Source organism: Strongyloides ratti, scaffold srae_chrx_scaffold0000006, assembly GCF_001040885.1.
Source record: "Strongyloides ratti genome assembly S_ratti_ED321, scaffold srae_chrx_scaffold0000006".
Lineage (NCBI taxonomy): Eukaryota > Metazoa > Nematoda > Chromadorea > Rhabditida > Strongyloididae > Strongyloides > Strongyloides ratti.
In genome coordinates this window covers 279,102-296,217 of record NW_020171514.1, presented here as the reverse complement: position 1 = coordinate 296,217, position 17,116 = coordinate 279,102, and the positions used below count along the sequence as shown (strand labels likewise).

Genomic DNA, 17,116 nt, shown 5'->3' with positions numbered 1-17,116 from the left:
TTATTTTTTAAACTTTAAATCTAATACTTGCTGAAGGAAAAGAAGCATTCTATATAATTCATTCACTTGTATGTCACCAGTTCTATTTTTATCATGAGAACCACCATGATTCATTATAGATGCAATAACTGGATTTGTTTGATGTGATTTTTTATTTTTTCTAATAATTTCATACAATTTAGCTAAAAACTTTGTTGTATGTTGGACACCATAAACGTTATCAAAAAAAGGTGCAAGTATCAAAGTACTTGGCCATTGATTAACACAATATTTTTTATATTTTAATTGATGATATGGTGAAAACGAATATAAATTTAAATATTCTTTTTTTTTATTTAAGTTACCATACAGTTTTTTGAGTAAATTTTTATTATGAGTTAGTTTGTCAAATCGTATTGTATCTAATAATGGTGATTTTGCTACAACAGCTCCAATAAGCTTTGGTTCTCGTTGTGAAACGACAGTTGTCAATAGACCGCCTTCACCTTCACCATAAATAGCAATTTTACTTGGTATAGTATACTTTTTTTTTATTAAATAATTTATACCATAAATAAAGTCTTCAAAACTGTTTTTTCTTTTAAGTTTTCTTCCATCAGAAGTCCACTTATTATTTAAACCTTCTATACCTCTTATACCAGGAATACACCAAATACCTTTAAAATTTTGTACAAATAACATTTTAGCTAATGAATATTGTGAATGCCATGAAGCACTTATGTCACCATAAGCTTCTACAATTACAGGATTTTTTTTATTTAGATGTAATTGTTTACTATGAAACAATAACATGGGTATTCTCTTACCATCTTTACCTTTATAGTATTCTCTCTTTATAATAAAATTATCAGTAATTAAAGTATTAAATTTAGATTGAAATATTTTTTCTGCTTTTATCTTTTTTTTATTTTTAATTACATTTAAATTAATTTTATATATAGCTCTTGGTGTATATATATTATTAAATAAAAAGTAAAAGTTATAACTACTTGTATCTCCATGTTCATCTTCAATGACTCCTTTACCAACATCGATTTTTTTTAAAAACATTTTAGTATATTTGTTATAAATTTTTAAATAATTTAATGCATTTTTAATACAAATTAATACCAAATACTCTTTTCCAACAGGAATAATATTTTTTATATATAAATCTTTTTCTTCTTTAATAAATATTTGAGGTAATTGTAAAGATTTATATAATTTTGGAAGTTGTGCAATTAAAATACTACCATTGTAGGTTTTATTATTTGTAAAAAAAATAATGTTAGATTCGAATGAATCATAAAAATCATAATATGCATCATAGTTACCAATTAAAGGACTAAGAATTATTTTAGTATAAAAATTAGTTACACTTTGAAGATTATAAAAGAATAAAGCAGTTGTATCGTTTAGAGTATTATGAAATTTTACTAATAAATAATTTCCATCATTTGATACTTTTGCTCTTAAAACTGTATTTTCATCTAATCCAGTTGGAACTATTAGTATATCATTTTCTTGTTTTGTTCCAAATCTATGAAAGTATAATGAATGATTTCTTTTTTCTGTATGGATTTTTCCATTTAAAAACGTATAAAAAGGATATTTAGAATAAATAAAACCTGTATCATTGAAAACAAAAGCATACTCCGTAATTGAATTAACTATCAATTCATCATTTAATTCTGTTCCATTTACATATTTAAATTTTAATTTTGAATCTCCAGAATATTGTGAAATTTCATATCCAATTAATTTTTTTGTGTGACTAAATGCAAAACTTATAATTTCAGTTTTGTATAATTTATTATAATTAGCTAAATTGATAAAATCTTGTTCAAGTTTATCAGAAATTCTTTTTCTTTTTAAACTTCTAAAGAACTACTTATTTAAATTTAAGTTATCATTTTAACTAACGATTTATAATTATTTTCATTATATTGATAATAATATTGATAACCACCAATTTCCCAAAAAAAATCTTTCATGCTATATTTAGAATAATCTAATAATTTGTTTTTTATTTCAGTTATATATTTTGAATTGTCTAAAAAATTGTTAAATATAATATTAAGTTGAAGAATAAAATAAAGAGATTTTTTTCCATTTTTATCTTCTAAATATCTATAATAATCGGATATATCACAATTATACTTTTTTTTGTTAGCAAAAGTATTATTTTTTTGACAAATTGGATATGTTTTTACATTAATATAACTTTTTTGAATATTCTGAATCTTTCCAAAACTGTACAAAATTAGTATTTGAATAATTGTAAATATTATAAACAAATTCACAAGAGAAATAAAATTTTTGTTTGACATAATAAATTTTATTACTAAAAAGTATAAAAATATAAAAAAATATATAAAAATGAAGTATTGGTTATAAAAATTATAAAATTAAAAAGAGTACTTTTAAAATACAGTTTAATCATAAAAATTATTTAGAAATTTCAATTTAACAAAACAACAAAACTCATAGCAGATATGATTTAATTAATAGTGATTAAAAATTAAATTGGAGTTAAAGAATATTAAATAAATGATCATATTTAAAGTAAAAAAGTAACGAATTTTTTTAAATATAATATTAGAACATATTATTTTATGAATAAAATAACTATATTTTTTTAATTTAAAATATTTACTAAATTGAGATTATCTATTTTAAATTTTTTAAAATAGTATTCTGCAAGTTGTACTTAATATTTAAATTCTTTTAAATAGGGTTTAAAGAACAATAAAGTAGCCACAAAATAAAGTCAATATTTAATAATAAATAAAAAAAAGTTTTAATGTCAAAAAAATTAATGAATTTTAATATTAAAAAAATAGTTAATCTTTAACATAGATAATATTTTGTTACATCATTGAAAATGACAAAAAATTTAATTTAATTTTAATGTTAACGTACTTAATTAACAATAATATTTTTTAAAAGTGTTTTTATAATTATTATTATTTATATGATAATAATAACTTAATTGATTATATTTTGAATTATTTTTTTAGTAAATATTTAAATTTTTAAAAAATTTTAATTGCGTAAAATATACAATTTATTAATAAAAAAATTTTTTATAAAATACTTTTAAGCAATACTATTTAAAAAATAAACACTTCAATACATATATAAATATATAATTTGTATTCAAATTTATATTTAAAATTATGTTTGTGAAGATTATATTTTTTAATAAAAAATTCTTTAAATGCAATATTTATATAGTTTTTTTGTGCATAAAAAAATAATGATTCCTTATTTTATTAAAATGATAATACATATGTTTATTTAGTGATAATTTAAAAAAGTTGTTATCAATTGTTAATGGATAATGTGAAAATAAGTTTATTTAAACATTTTTTTTACTGTTTATATCAAAATCATATTTAGATTAAAATAATATAATTTTTGTAAAATAAATATTAACTAAGATTATTATTAAATTTAAAGAAATATTAAATTGGTACTCTTAATTATAATAACATTAAATAATATAATTAATATATACATAGTTTGTTATTAATAATCTAGAAAACCTTAAATTTATTTTAATAAGTATTTATATAAATAAAATTTTAAAATAAAACATTTTTAATTTTATTCTAGTGTGACACGAATAATTTTGATTATTTTTCAATCTAATTACAAAAAAGATATTTCAAATTAAACAATTGCAATTACCTTAGAATCATTCTAAATTTATTTGAAAAAATAAATTATATATTTTAAGATATAATATAAAAAAATGCTTATTTTCAGTTTATCTGAACTTGAAAAAGATTCAACTTTTTTTAAATTTAATATATCTGTTAATATTATTTTTTTATTTAGCTTAAAAAAATTTTATAAATAATTTTAATAAAACAAGTGATAAAACCCTTAGTAACCATATGTTTGAAAATCAAACTTAAAATAAATATAATTTCAAGGAAATTGAATTATAAAGTTGGTTAAATTAACAAAAATGAAGACAGATGTAAATTCATACTGCATAATGTGTTATAAGCCTTAAATTAGAACTTCCGATTAACAAAAATGATATAAGTAGTAATTTATAAAAAAAATTATGGAAAATTTGGTTAAAGTTTTAGTTTAAAAGTAGCCTGTACAATTTTATTTTTTTTACCCGATATTGGATGCCAATTTATTTATGTATAGATTGGAAAACTATTCAAATTCGTACAACCTCGAAAAAAGCTATCTATGTTGCACCAGAAAAAAAATAAAAAAAAATTAACATAATAATAATATAAATTTGATATATAAATTAAAAACAAAAAGACCACACACATAAATAAAGATTAATAAAAAAAAATAACAAACATTTTACTACCAAAATATTGTATTTGAAGTAAAAGATTTAAAAGTATAAAAATATTCATAATAATATTTTTAACGTGGATTCTGTATTTTGAATATTTTAAAAATGCATTCTTTGTAATTGTGAAGATATTTCATCTTTTTAAATTTTAAACAATATTTATATTATATTATACTATTTTAATAGATTATGATTCTTAATTTTAAAACTTTATAATTAAAATTTCTTTTTACTGAATTTATAGGTTTAATATATTTTTCATAAATGATCCTGAAATAAAATTATATGTTAATAAATTTTCATCACGTATTCAGAAGTTTCATACAGATATCATGGGTGTATATGATATTATTTTTATAGATTTATTGTTATATTAAATAATTAATAATGGATTCAACAATAATATATAGAAAATTTTGATATTTTTTAATATCATTTTGAAACCTTCTATTATTTTAAAAATAATATAACTTTTTTTTAATAATTGATAAACTTAAAAATAATAAATAAGAATAAACAATTAACAATAAAGATAAAATATATATATATATATAACATTTAAAATATTTATTGTTCTTAAGATACAATTTCTAGTATTTTTGCACCTAATTAATTATTAATTTTTTTATCTCAAAAATTGTTAGAAAAATTAAAATATTTTGAACGTAGAACCTACATGGAAAAAATAGTTTTTATAAAAAAATCTACATTATTATAATCGATTCATGATTAATAAGTCTTTTAAATGTATTTTCAACATATAATATAAAATCATTTGAAACTCATAAATTCACCATTAAATATTTGATGTAATAATGAATCTATTAAAATAATATCAGAATCACTTATGATACCCGTATGAAACTTTTGCGCGCAATATAAAAATTTATTAACATATAACTTTATTTTAGAACCTTTTATGAAACACATATGAAACTTTTTAATCCAGAAAAAAAAAATTTTAAAAACAATTTATTAAGATTCAGAATTGGAATCTATTGAAATAATATAATATAATATAAATATTATTTAAAATTTAAAAAAGATGAAATATCTTCAATTACAAAGAATACATTGTTAAAATTTTCATAACGTAGAATCAATGTAAAAAGTATTATTATGAATTTTTTTTTATATTTATGAATCTTTTACTTTAAATACAATATTTTAATTATAAAATTATAATATATTATGGCATTTATTTTATATAAAATATTAAAATTAATTAAATATAATATTTAATTAATATTAATTGTTATATTCTTTATCAAAAAGTTCTTTTTTTATAATTAAAAACAATTCAATACATATACATACATTGTTAAACAATTTTTCAAATATATTATTATAATAATGAAAAAAATTAATTTATAATTTAACTTTGATTATAATTATTGTTAAAATATATGGTATTGATTTTGAAAATGAAAAAAATATTGTTATTTATAAAATAATAATTTTAATAGTATATTATATATATAATATGTTATAAATATTTTTATATATTTATCTTATTATTAATTATTATCTTTATTATTAATTGTGTTATATGGGCGTAGCCCATATAAGGGGTATAAATAGGGCCAGTGACAAATAAAACACCAGTCTTGGTGTTATCTACTAAATAAAACTTCGTAACATGGAGGTTCCACCGATCTAGTCGGTACTCCGCTACACCTCTACCAACATACTACTTTACGATTACTTCCTATTCACTCAACGAACAGGACCATCAAGACTCACAACAAATCCTAGTTCTCCAGCTTCGCATATTTCGCTACATCAGATGCTCCGTAAGTCGTATTTTCTCTTTCCTTCCATTACTGGATCGAAAGACTTCATTTAACCGCCTTCCCGAGGAAACCATTAGTTTCCACTCGTCTAGGGACTTTTTAGCAAATTGATCACTTGCAGTGAATTGTCCACATGTCCGGGTAGCTCCCGGTGGTGAACATGTTTTCTTTAGAAAATAGACGTAGTTTTAGTTTTCTGGCATATTGTGCTATCTCTCTTCTTGATAGTTAGCTCAATTTCCACAACACAGTTACAGTATTAGGTATATTCACCATTTGTAGTATGGAACTAACCGGTTTTTAAGTTTTTAAGTTTTAACTTCTCAGACATATTTACGATATTCACGCGTGAATACATAATGTACTCTTTATTTGGTTATCCATTAATGATACATTATTCGAGGTACTTTTCTTTGTCCTCGTTTTAACAATACATTATCAGCTTTTGAATAGTCTGATAATTATACAGTCTAGACACTCCATTAACGACGTCAATTAACATAAATTTACACTACACATTATATTTACTTTTCATTAACTCCATTCGTAATCCATATTTACTAGTTCCCATTTTGAAGGCCACTACAATACCTTTTATGACATTCAACAATTGATACGCCAATGAATAGTCTGATTCATTGTTAGGTAATTATATTTAATTATCGCTGAGCACTTTAATAATAGACCTACTTATTATTACGAAGGGCGAATTCATTTGCTGTATATATATACAGCCCTTTTGATTCACACTTCACTTTGATTCTTGGAGCTACCTCCAGTTGTAGTTTACTCTCTCTTCTACACTCCTGTAGCCTAACATGCGGAAGCTCTTCAAACGAAACACTCCGGTTGCGGAGAACCTAGGATCCTTCATAGCGGCTTACAATCATATGAAACCGTTGTGGATTCAACAGCAGAGAGAAGCCCTCAATCTTTCAGCCACTGACCAACAACAATTGCTAACCCAACAGAAGGAGCAACTATCCACTCTGTACAAACAACATCAGATGGATATCCACATCTACGGAACTCAATACCCGTTGCCTCTTATGAACGTGGACGATGTACTTACTTCCCTACCACCGCATGAAAAAGAATTGGACGAAATCTTTTGCAGGGAAATCGGCAAATTGGTGCCCCTACTGACTTCCTCCACAATCAACGGAGTTGAACTTTACATTGCACGACTCAGCTCAGTAATGTCTGCACTGGCCAAAACGCCAGCACGGAAACAAATACTGGACCGCATAGCAGCCCCCTACCTATCCTCTCTCCTACTCAAAGAAAATGGACTAGTTTCATCCTACCTCTCGTTAGTGAATGAATCGATCCCTGATGATCAGAAGACCCTCCTTGGCTCCCTCCGTTACATAGTAACATTAATGTCCAATGATGGACACCGTGGAAATCTTGGAAGCCACATCAAACCGCCTTACCAAGCTGACAAACCCATTGGCACTTACGCCACGCAATTTGAACAGTTCGTCCAACGGATTGATGGTATTCGGATGGACTCCTTGGAAATGCTAACTAACCATGCTCTCAATGGAGAACGCCGCCGACAGTTTGTCCGCGGCCTATCAGGCAATTTACGTATCCTTGTAGAAACCCCGTCAATAGATACATCATGGCACGCTTTTAAGCAAGCGTACTTCAATGGATACATTAGACTTCACCCTAACACATCGTTATTTGGCAAACCCCATCATCAACAAGATCGAAACACACGAAAAACCCCTCCGAATGGAAACCGTCAACATAAACAACCAAGTGCACCATCTACATCTGCTCGTAACCACACAGCCGCTCCGCCAAAACGACATTTCAATAAACCGAATCGTCCCTTTGACAAGAAACCACAATTCCAGTCCCCCTCCTTCCTCCATACTCACCCTGCGTCCACAGTAAAGGATAATTCCAAAGTTAGGAGACAACGTTCAAAGAAAAACCAAGTTAACGCAATAACAACAGAAATGAAATCACAACGATCCATGCTTCAAGCTTTGATGGACAAATTGAACTTTTTCGACGTCCCTCACACAGCCGTGACTGTAGTATGTCTTCTAACATTGTGTATGGCTGTAAACGGATGGGAATGTGCAAGCATTCCACCCCACTACCCTTTACTTTACCGACAAGGTACTTATTCATTTGCCGGCTCCCGTGCAGTGGAAGCCAGTGAAATGCATACGGTTTGCACTCCAGAATTGTTCCACCCGGCTTTATTGGTCGATTCTATACTCATCTCTCAAGACAACTTTTTTGCCTTGGAAACCAAAGTAGCACCGTACGAGGATTCAGATCCTCCTATCTCTTGTCGACCCCTTGTTGCTATGAGTAACTTATCAACATCGGACATTTTCCTCACCAAACATTTGGAAACCACATTTTCCGAATCTACATTCCTCAATTTCCTCGACATATATGCGTATCACCACGCATTCAACTTCTCCTGCCCGTCTAACAACGAAATGGAAACCCAAATCCCAGATGGCAAGGTAGTCCCTCCGTCTCCAATACGTAAACGAAAGCGACCTCTTGATATCGATGTCTTATCCTCCCCGGAATATGCAAAACTTCGGCAATCACATTCAATCTCTTCCGACAAGATTAGAGACCTTGAAAATGAAGTTTCCCGACTACAATTTCAACTGTCTGCCGCCGGAAAGGACCTTGCAGATTTCAAATCACAATCCGAAACCCGTGAGAAGAAAATCAAAGTACATCTCGATCGCTTACCACATGCAGAAACAGATTTAGCACAAGCAAGAGATCAACTAGCGTCCTCCAAGGATGCTCTAGCCGCCCAAATGAAGCTACATAAGGATACTTTAACCGAACTTGAAACGCTTCGTGAAAATTATAATCGACACGTTTCCCTCGCCGACGGTGCGAAGAATGCCCTGCTCGAATTCCAAACCAGAACACTTCAACAAGCTGGCACCGAGAAGAAGCTCCATGAAACCGAACTTCACAGTATGCGCAATAAACACGCACAAGCTATTGATGACCTGAAACAGCAAGCGACGACTAAATGTAATCAACTGATAGAAGCAAGCGAGAAAAAGATGCAACAACAATGCGACTTACAACGCAAGAGAGACAGTACTGAATTTGCGAAAGAGAAAACTCGTTTATCGGAAGCAGCTACAACGAAACTTAAATCAGAATTAGATAAGATGAAGCTTATTTACGATAAAGAAATAGCAGCAGTTAAAGAAACCATAAAAACTTCCGCTGGTGACAAAATGGAAATGGATGACGACGATAACTTGATTAAACGTATTGCTGACCAAGCCAGAAAGATCAGCTCATTACAACAATTACTTGCTATCAAAACTGAACAAGAAACCCCGTCCTCTACTCATAATCCCGAGTTGTGTACTTCTTACAACAACTTTGTAATCTTTATGGATCACCTCAAACGCATGGAATTAACTGACGCAATGCTGACACTGCCCCGAAGCATTGTCTCCCTCCTGACCTTTTTATCCACCTTATTAGGTACTAAGATATGGTCCAACCGCAGTCATAACAAACTGCCCCAACATAATGCACGAGCGACTGCTCCTTCCCCTAAAACCGATTATTCGGCACCTTTACTGTCCCCTGCTAAATGGAAATTTGGCGACGGACCGGTACCTGCCTCAGTCAATGCAGTACTTTCTGAAGCTCTTCCTCGTTTACGCATAATAATGGGTAACTTACCGATCACGCTCCTATTGGATACCGGAGCTTCCATCAACGTTTGTAGCCTCTCAATTGCAAAACAAATCGACAAAGAATACATACTTGCTCGACACCCTACATCAGCAACGGCTTATTCCGCAAATGGAACGGAATTATCTTTACATGAAATTATACATCTCCGAATCCCTATTGGACAAGATCATTACAACATCATATGCCATGTTAGTCCACATGTATCCCACGACCTCATCTTGGGACAGCCTGGTTTAAAAGCCTTTGGTGATTTTTCAATATCCTGGAAACATGGACGTATACACTTGGGATCTCACTCTTTTCCCATATCAAATGCTTACCCCTTCAAATTAACTAGCAACACAGATCTACCACCACATTCCACGAACATTCTAAACCCCAGAATTGATGCACCCGTGAATGTGCTACTGGACGCTGTTTATACAGTTGCAAGTCCTTATTTTAAAGGAAGTAACCAATTAGTTACTTACAATGCAATCTCTCCTGTTATTGATAATCAGATTAACTTTGTAATCAACAATATCGGAGCTAACCCTGTAGCTTTATATGACAAAACTACATTAGGCTATGTCACATTAGTCGAATCATTATCTGAGACGGACCTTCGCATTACAAACGATGGCTACAGCAGTGATGAAGCCGATATCTGTGACCGACTTCCACCTTACCCGACGAGCCTACCAAATCAGCAACTACAGAAGTCTGACTTTCTTTCACAAGTACAGCTTCCCCCCGATGCCCTATCCAAAGATCAACTATCCCGATTACACGACATTTTATGGACCCATCGATCTGTCTTCCACGAATTCAATCCTACTCCTGGCCGGTATAACGGTCCAGAAACATTAGAACTACGAACAGCTCCACACGATATTCCCAAACCAATTCGTGCCCCTCGCTATTCCGTAGAAAAAGAAAACGAAATCAAACGCCAAGTCGATGATATGCTTAAGCACGACATGATTGAACCATCTCGTACTCCTTATCTATCACGAATCAACTTGGTTAAGAAGAAAAATAATGAGTGGAGATTTGTGGTCGATTTTCGCTCCATTAACAAATTGATCGTGCCTCAATCACATCACATACCACGGATAGACACCATCCTGGATAAAGCATCTGGAAAACAATATTACACCTCTTTGGATTTAAAAAACGGATTCCATCAGCTCACTCTAGATAAAGATAGTCGCTATCTAACCGGATTCCCCACGCACATAGGAATCTTCCAATACAAACGAATCCCGATGGGATTGGTAGGCAGTCCCGATTTCTTCAACCACATAGTTGAGAAACTATTTAAATCCTCCAACAACTTCGTTTACCTTGACGACATTCTATTAACTGACAATTCGATAGATGAACATCTTGAAAACATCAACACAGCTCTTTCAAAGGCCTTATCCTTTGATTTCCGCTTTTCTCTAACAAAATGCCTCTTTTTCCAACAATCACTTGAATATCTCGGATTCATCATCAGCAAAGATGGAATACAACCGAACCCTAAGAAAACCGCTGCGTTACGAAATAAACCTATTCCGTCTAACGAAAAGGAACTACGCTCCTTCTTAGGAGCGGCTAACTATTACCGCAAACACATACCTGGATATAGCAAGCTGGCCAACATCCTGTACGATTGTACATCACAATTCCTTTGGACATCAAAGCACACTGAAGCGTTTGAAAACATCAAAGCAGCTCTAGCAGACGCATGTACCTTATCGCCACCCGATGATTCAGCACCTTATACCATAGTTACAGACGCTAGTACCCAAGGTATTGGCGCTGCATTAATGCAAAACAACAGACCAATCGCTTTCACTTCCAGAACGTTGAAAAACGCAGAATTAATGTACGCTCCTGTACAATTAGAAGCACTTGGACTCGTATTTGCTTTAAAATCATTCAGCCCGTACATCTACGGCAAACGCACAACGGTACTAACTGATCAAAGCAGCCTACTTAGCCTTATGACTAAGACCGATGTATCCAATATTCTTGATCGTTACAAGAACTATATCATGGGTTTCGACATAGACATTCGTTATATCAAAGGATCAGACAATGCAGTCGCGGATTATTTAAGCCGTTCCGTATTTTCTGTAGAAGTCACTCCAATTGATGAAAAATACCATTCGGTATTCCCCAAAACAACGAATTACTTCCAAACACCATACATAGTCTCTCAATTCCCACAGTTTCTCAATGATAATGAGCAACTCGATTACCCCGATTGTAAAATACAATCCCGCGGTAAAACTGGCATCTATGTTCCCCAAATATTACGATTCATGCTCTTGTCCCTATGGCATGAACACCCTTTATTAGGTAACCACTCCGGCTACGAAAAAGGAGTCAGAAAATTCAAAGACATTTTCTTATGGCCCAGCATGGACAACGATATCAAGAAAATATGGTCCACATGCTCTAAATGCCTAAAAAGTAAAACACAATCACCTTTAATGGCTCCAGTTTCGACCAAGACAATTCCTATACCTCCCCATCCTTGGCATACGCTAAGCTTGGATCACATAGTTATTGACGAAAATAATAATGCATTGGTTGCAATAGACGAATTTAGTAAATTTGTCACATTAATTCATACCACCAACTTAGGAGCAATAACAGCAATCAACTCGCTAGAAAGAATATTCTTCTTAATTGGTTTCCCGGACGTCATCAAAACTGACAACGGTCCCGCTTTTATATCTAACCCTTTCCAATTATTCTGCAATACCTATGGAATTAAACATTACACAGTATCTGCTTACAATCACCAAGGCAACGGAATAGTGGAACGTTTTAATAGAATCATCCGCGAAGCTATTCGCTTATATCCTAAAACAGATATCAAATTACTTCTTCACAGTACCCAATATGCTCATAACTTTGGCTATACCACAACACAAGAAGGAAAACCAAAAGAATACATTCTTACAACAACAGACAAATGGCTCCAAGAACCATACATCAACACCTCCCTTTCCGGTCGATATGACCTTCTCCTTTATCTGAAATCCCTAATAACATCATCTACAAAACAAAACCCTGCCGAAACACCTCAACGGATCCCTCCTGGAACTCTCGTCTTTCGAAGAAATCCAACCGCGCACAAGAATAGTGAACAATACGAAGGACCGTATGAGGTTATCGAACACATACATGGCGATTCCTACATTATACAAAAACTTTCCTTTAAAGGACGGCGAATCGAATCAGCATTCAAAACAAATGCCAGATTACTGAAGCTAGCTCCAAAACACTTTTCATTATCAACACCTAATGATACTCCATTAGAAGAAACGACACCTCCTTCCTTACAGGCTGAAGTTTCAACTGAAAACATCAAATCTACAAAGAAAAGGGGGAGACCAAAGAAAGCGTATAATAAAGAATCAATTCCACCTCAGAAAGAACCGAAAACGGATATAAAGAAAAAGCGAGGACGACCCCGTAAATTAACTAGAAAGACAACCAACAAAAACAAATCCCCGTCTGTGAATGAAACAGTAAAAGAAATGAAGAAACGTGGTAGACCCAGAAAAATAATAACAGAAGAACTAAGTAATGAATAATCAACAGCATTACAAAATAATAACATAAACATTATGAAATTTTTACCCTAACATCAACTACCATCGAATTATACATACTACTACACTTCACAGTACTGATTATATCATACAAGTTACAGATATTAAAATACTTTATTGAAAAAAAAAAAAAAAAAAATAATATATACAAGAAATCTTTTATTTCAACCTCATTTTTTTTCTTCCAACACCAGTTAAATCAAACTCCAATATTACCCCATACATTATTACAAATTACTTCACCAACAATTATTTTAACAACATTTATTTCAACAAAATTCAAACAACAAAACTTAAAAAGTAAATGATAATTTTTACAGATATACTACATTCTTTTTTTTACAAACACAGCTACCCATAATGCAATACAACCATACTCGTTCATTTCCCTTTTTTGGTGTGGACTGAGAAATTCTGAAAAATAATTATCATAAATGGACTATTTCAAACTTACTGTTATTCAACTTTATACATCAATGGTGTTTCATCCGCCAGTTCTACATACGGGATCTGGGGGTGGTAAGGGGTGGGAGGGGGTCCCCAAGCGCCCTCCATACGTCTCTTATAGTCCCTATGCCTTCTACGGCCATAAATGATCCAAAGAATAAACAAAAAAATAAAAAAAACTGCTCCTCCCAACCCCATCCGGTAATTGTTAATGGCAAGCTCGACTCTAGCATCCATTGGCATCATTCTGAATTTTTTTCCTTTTTTTCTTCTGAAAAATAACAAAAATATATAAATAATAATAGAATACATCGTAAAACAATCAAAATTGGCTAGAAATAACTAATAGATGTAATAAAACAAAATTATTTTCAAGATAAGATTAATGAATCAAAAATATTTTGATAAATTTTATTATATATAATCAATTTAAATTGTTACTTTCAAATTTTAAAATTAGATAAATTTTAAAAGAAAAAATGAAAAAAATAATAGAAATAAAAAGAAATATGAAACAAAATAGAAATAATAGGGAATATCAGAAAAAATTATTTAAATAATAGGAAATATCAGAAAAAATTATTTAAATAATAGGAAATATCAGAAAAAAATAATTTAAATAATAGGAAATATCAAAAAAAAAAAAAAAAATAGAAAAATTTTATAAATTTAAATTAATTAAAGAAAAATTTCTTAAATACAAAATTCCAATAGATGGAGGCCGTGGCGCAGTTTAATTTTACAAAAATTGACCGTGCCTCCTTTTAACAACAAAAAAAAAATAAGAAAAAAAAAAAAAAAAACAATAACCTTTTTCAAAATTATAATTTTTAATTTTTTTATTTTTTTTTCACTCCATATTTATCCACTTCCTTCAGCTTTATTAAAGCTTATACGGGGGATGTTATATGGGCGTAGCCCATATAAGGGGTATAAATAGGGCCAGTGACAAATAAAACACCAGTCTTGGTGTTATCTACTAAATAAAACTTCGTAACATATGTTTTTTTAAAAAATTAATTTAATTTTAAAATAATAAATGTTTCTAATTTAATTTTTATTGTTATTTAATTATAGTTAGAAACTAATAAAGAAAATATACTGTCTAATAACAAATTTACTGTTAAAATTATTTCTATTGATAAAATCCAAGTTTTTATTCGCGTAAGACCACAAATTAAGTCTAATTAATTTTCAGCCAAATTATTATTAAAGTGGATAAAGAAAAAAATCAAATTAATATATCTGGCAACAAAATATATTATTTTGACAAAATTTTTGATACTTCATCAAAACAAGATAAATTATTTTATTTTTCTGGAGCTTCTTTAATCAAAAATATCTTTAAAGGTTACGATGCTACCATATTAGCATATTGCTAAGTAAGAAATTTTTTTTTTTTTTAAATTTTTTTATCATTTTTAGAGCGGTTCTGGTAAAACATTTACAATGAGAACATAAAATGACCATTTAAAAATATTAGATGATGAAACTTTTGAACTGATTCTTCAGTCAATTATTTCTAATTTTAATAAAATAAAAAATAGGAAAAAAAAGCAAAAGAAAAAAGAAAATCAGTTTCTTTATTTGAAGTATCAGTTTCATTTTTGGAGCTTTACAATAATGAAATAAATGATTTACTTTCAATAGATAAATCGTCTACTTCAAATAAAAAACTGATGATTTCTAGAAATAAAAAGGGAAAGTTGAGGTTAAAAGACATTTAAAGAAAAATGTTGAAAATAATCCAACTGCCTTTAAAATCTTCAATTCTGGAATTAATAAAAGGTGTGTTGGAGCAACTGACATAAATTCTGAGTCTTCTCAATCTCATGTAATATTTTCCCTCTATTTGACTCAAAGAAATGAAAAAATGGGATTATTAGATAAAGTTACTGAAGTATTAACTTCAAAATTTAATTTTGTCGATCTGGCTGGTACAGAAAGACTTAAAAGAACAAATGCTGAAGGAAATACAGCAAAAGAAGGCAAAAATATCAATAATTGCTTATTGCATCTGGTAAATGTTATCTCTGTATTTTCTCGCAAAGATCATCATATTCCCGATAGAAACTCAAAATTGACGCTTCTGTTACAGGATTCATTATGTGGAAATTCAAAAACACTAATGATTGCATGTATATCTCCAAGTAACGAAGATTTACGTGAAACCATTTCAACATTGAATTATGCAAGTATAGCAAAAGAAATAAGAAATATGATTTTTGTTGATCAACGTATTGATAGAGGATGCAAAGTTTCAGCAGAAAAAAATGAAGAAATCAAATAACATTAGGAAAAATTGGCACTTTCTGAAAAAAAAATGAAAAGCTTCAGCAAGAAAAAGAAGAAATTCAAAAGGAGAATGAAAGACTTCAAATTATACACAAAGCTGAACATAAAGAAATTGAAAAATTAAAAGAAAAACTGATACTACTGCAAGTAGACCAGAATATTTTAAATAAAAAAAAATTGCCAAAAAAAACCAAAAAGAAACCTGTTGATGATGCACCACTTGTCTGTCAAGAGGAAGTTCAGGAAAACAATAGATGGTATCCTCTTAGGAATAGAATATCTTCAATTGTTTATTAATCTTTTAATAATTTTTTTAATAAAATTTTTTTAAAAATATATTATTTAATATTATAAAAAATAAAAGAATGATTCTTTTGTATATTTTCTGCTGAAAAATAACACATATAAATTTTGTTTTATTTCAACGATAAAATTAATCTATACATCAATTTTTTGTGTTACTAATGTTGTTTTTTTCTCAAAATAATATTTTTATAAATGAAAAAAAAAGATGTTAAATTACTATATAAAAACAAGCGCGTGCTTCGCACACACTTGCCAGCAGGGCATGACTTAATGAGCTTTATAATTTTTTAATTCTATCAATAGAGTAAATTAAAGTTTTGTAAATAAAATTCAAATACCTTTAAAATTTTTTAAAACATATTTTTTAAAAGGATATATAAAGTAACGTTATCACTTAAGTTAGTTATTTATTTTTTTTGAAATAGAGGTAAAATTTTCGTTATTGATAAAATAATACAAATAAGAAATTTTTGATAAAAAAAGTAGAATAAATTTATAAGTTTAAAAAGAATGCGCTTTTTCTGATTTAACTTGTGATTTTATTCATTCTTTTGAAGTGATGAAGTAAACTGAATTAATAATTATAACAAATTTAAAAAAAAGAATTTTTTTAAAAATGATTATATTTATTTTTCTTTTTAAAAATA

General features: G+C 29.3%; 4 protein-coding genes across 4 annotated transcripts; 2 read left to right on the top strand and 2 right to left on the bottom strand.

The window, feature by feature from the left end:
- SRAE_X000240300 (Prolyl endopeptidase) lies at window positions 1-1,973 on the bottom strand (the record flags this gene model as incomplete). The annotated part of the gene is made up of 2 exons (XM_024645614.1): window positions 1-1,858; window positions 1,903-1,973. 2 exons carry the CDS (start codon window positions 1,971-1,973, stop codon window positions 1-3), a joined length of 1,929 nt encoding a protein of 642 aa, XP_024499879.1.
- A 4,055-nt stretch (window positions 1,974-6,028) lies between these two features.
- Window positions 6,029-6,676, bottom strand: SRAE_X000240200 (Hypothetical protein; the record flags this gene model as incomplete). Its single annotated transcript, XM_024645613.1, has 3 exons — window positions 6,029-6,089; window positions 6,160-6,272; window positions 6,623-6,676. 3 exons carry the CDS (start codon window positions 6,674-6,676, stop codon window positions 6,029-6,031), a joined length of 228 nt encoding a protein of 75 aa, XP_024499878.1.
- A 319-nt stretch (window positions 6,677-6,995) lies between these two features.
- On the top strand, window positions 6,996-13,403 carry SRAE_X000240100 (Reverse transcriptase domain and Integrase,catalytic core domain and Ribonuclease H-like domain and Aspartic peptidase domain-containing protein; the record flags this gene model as incomplete). The annotated part of the gene is made up of 1 exon (XM_024645612.1): window positions 6,996-13,403. The coding sequence occupies one exon, from the start codon at window positions 6,996-6,998 to the stop codon at window positions 13,401-13,403; it is 6,408 nt and encodes a 2,135-aa protein (XP_024499877.1).
- Window positions 13,404-15,741: 2,338 nt separating this feature from the next.
- Window positions 15,742-16,158, top strand: SRAE_X000240000 (Kinesin-like protein KIF21B; the record flags this gene model as incomplete). The annotated part of the gene is made up of 1 exon (XM_024645611.1): window positions 15,742-16,158. One exon carries the CDS (start codon window positions 15,742-15,744, stop codon window positions 16,156-16,158), a length of 417 nt encoding a protein of 138 aa, XP_024499876.1.
- Window positions 16,159-17,116: the final 958 nt, after the last annotated feature.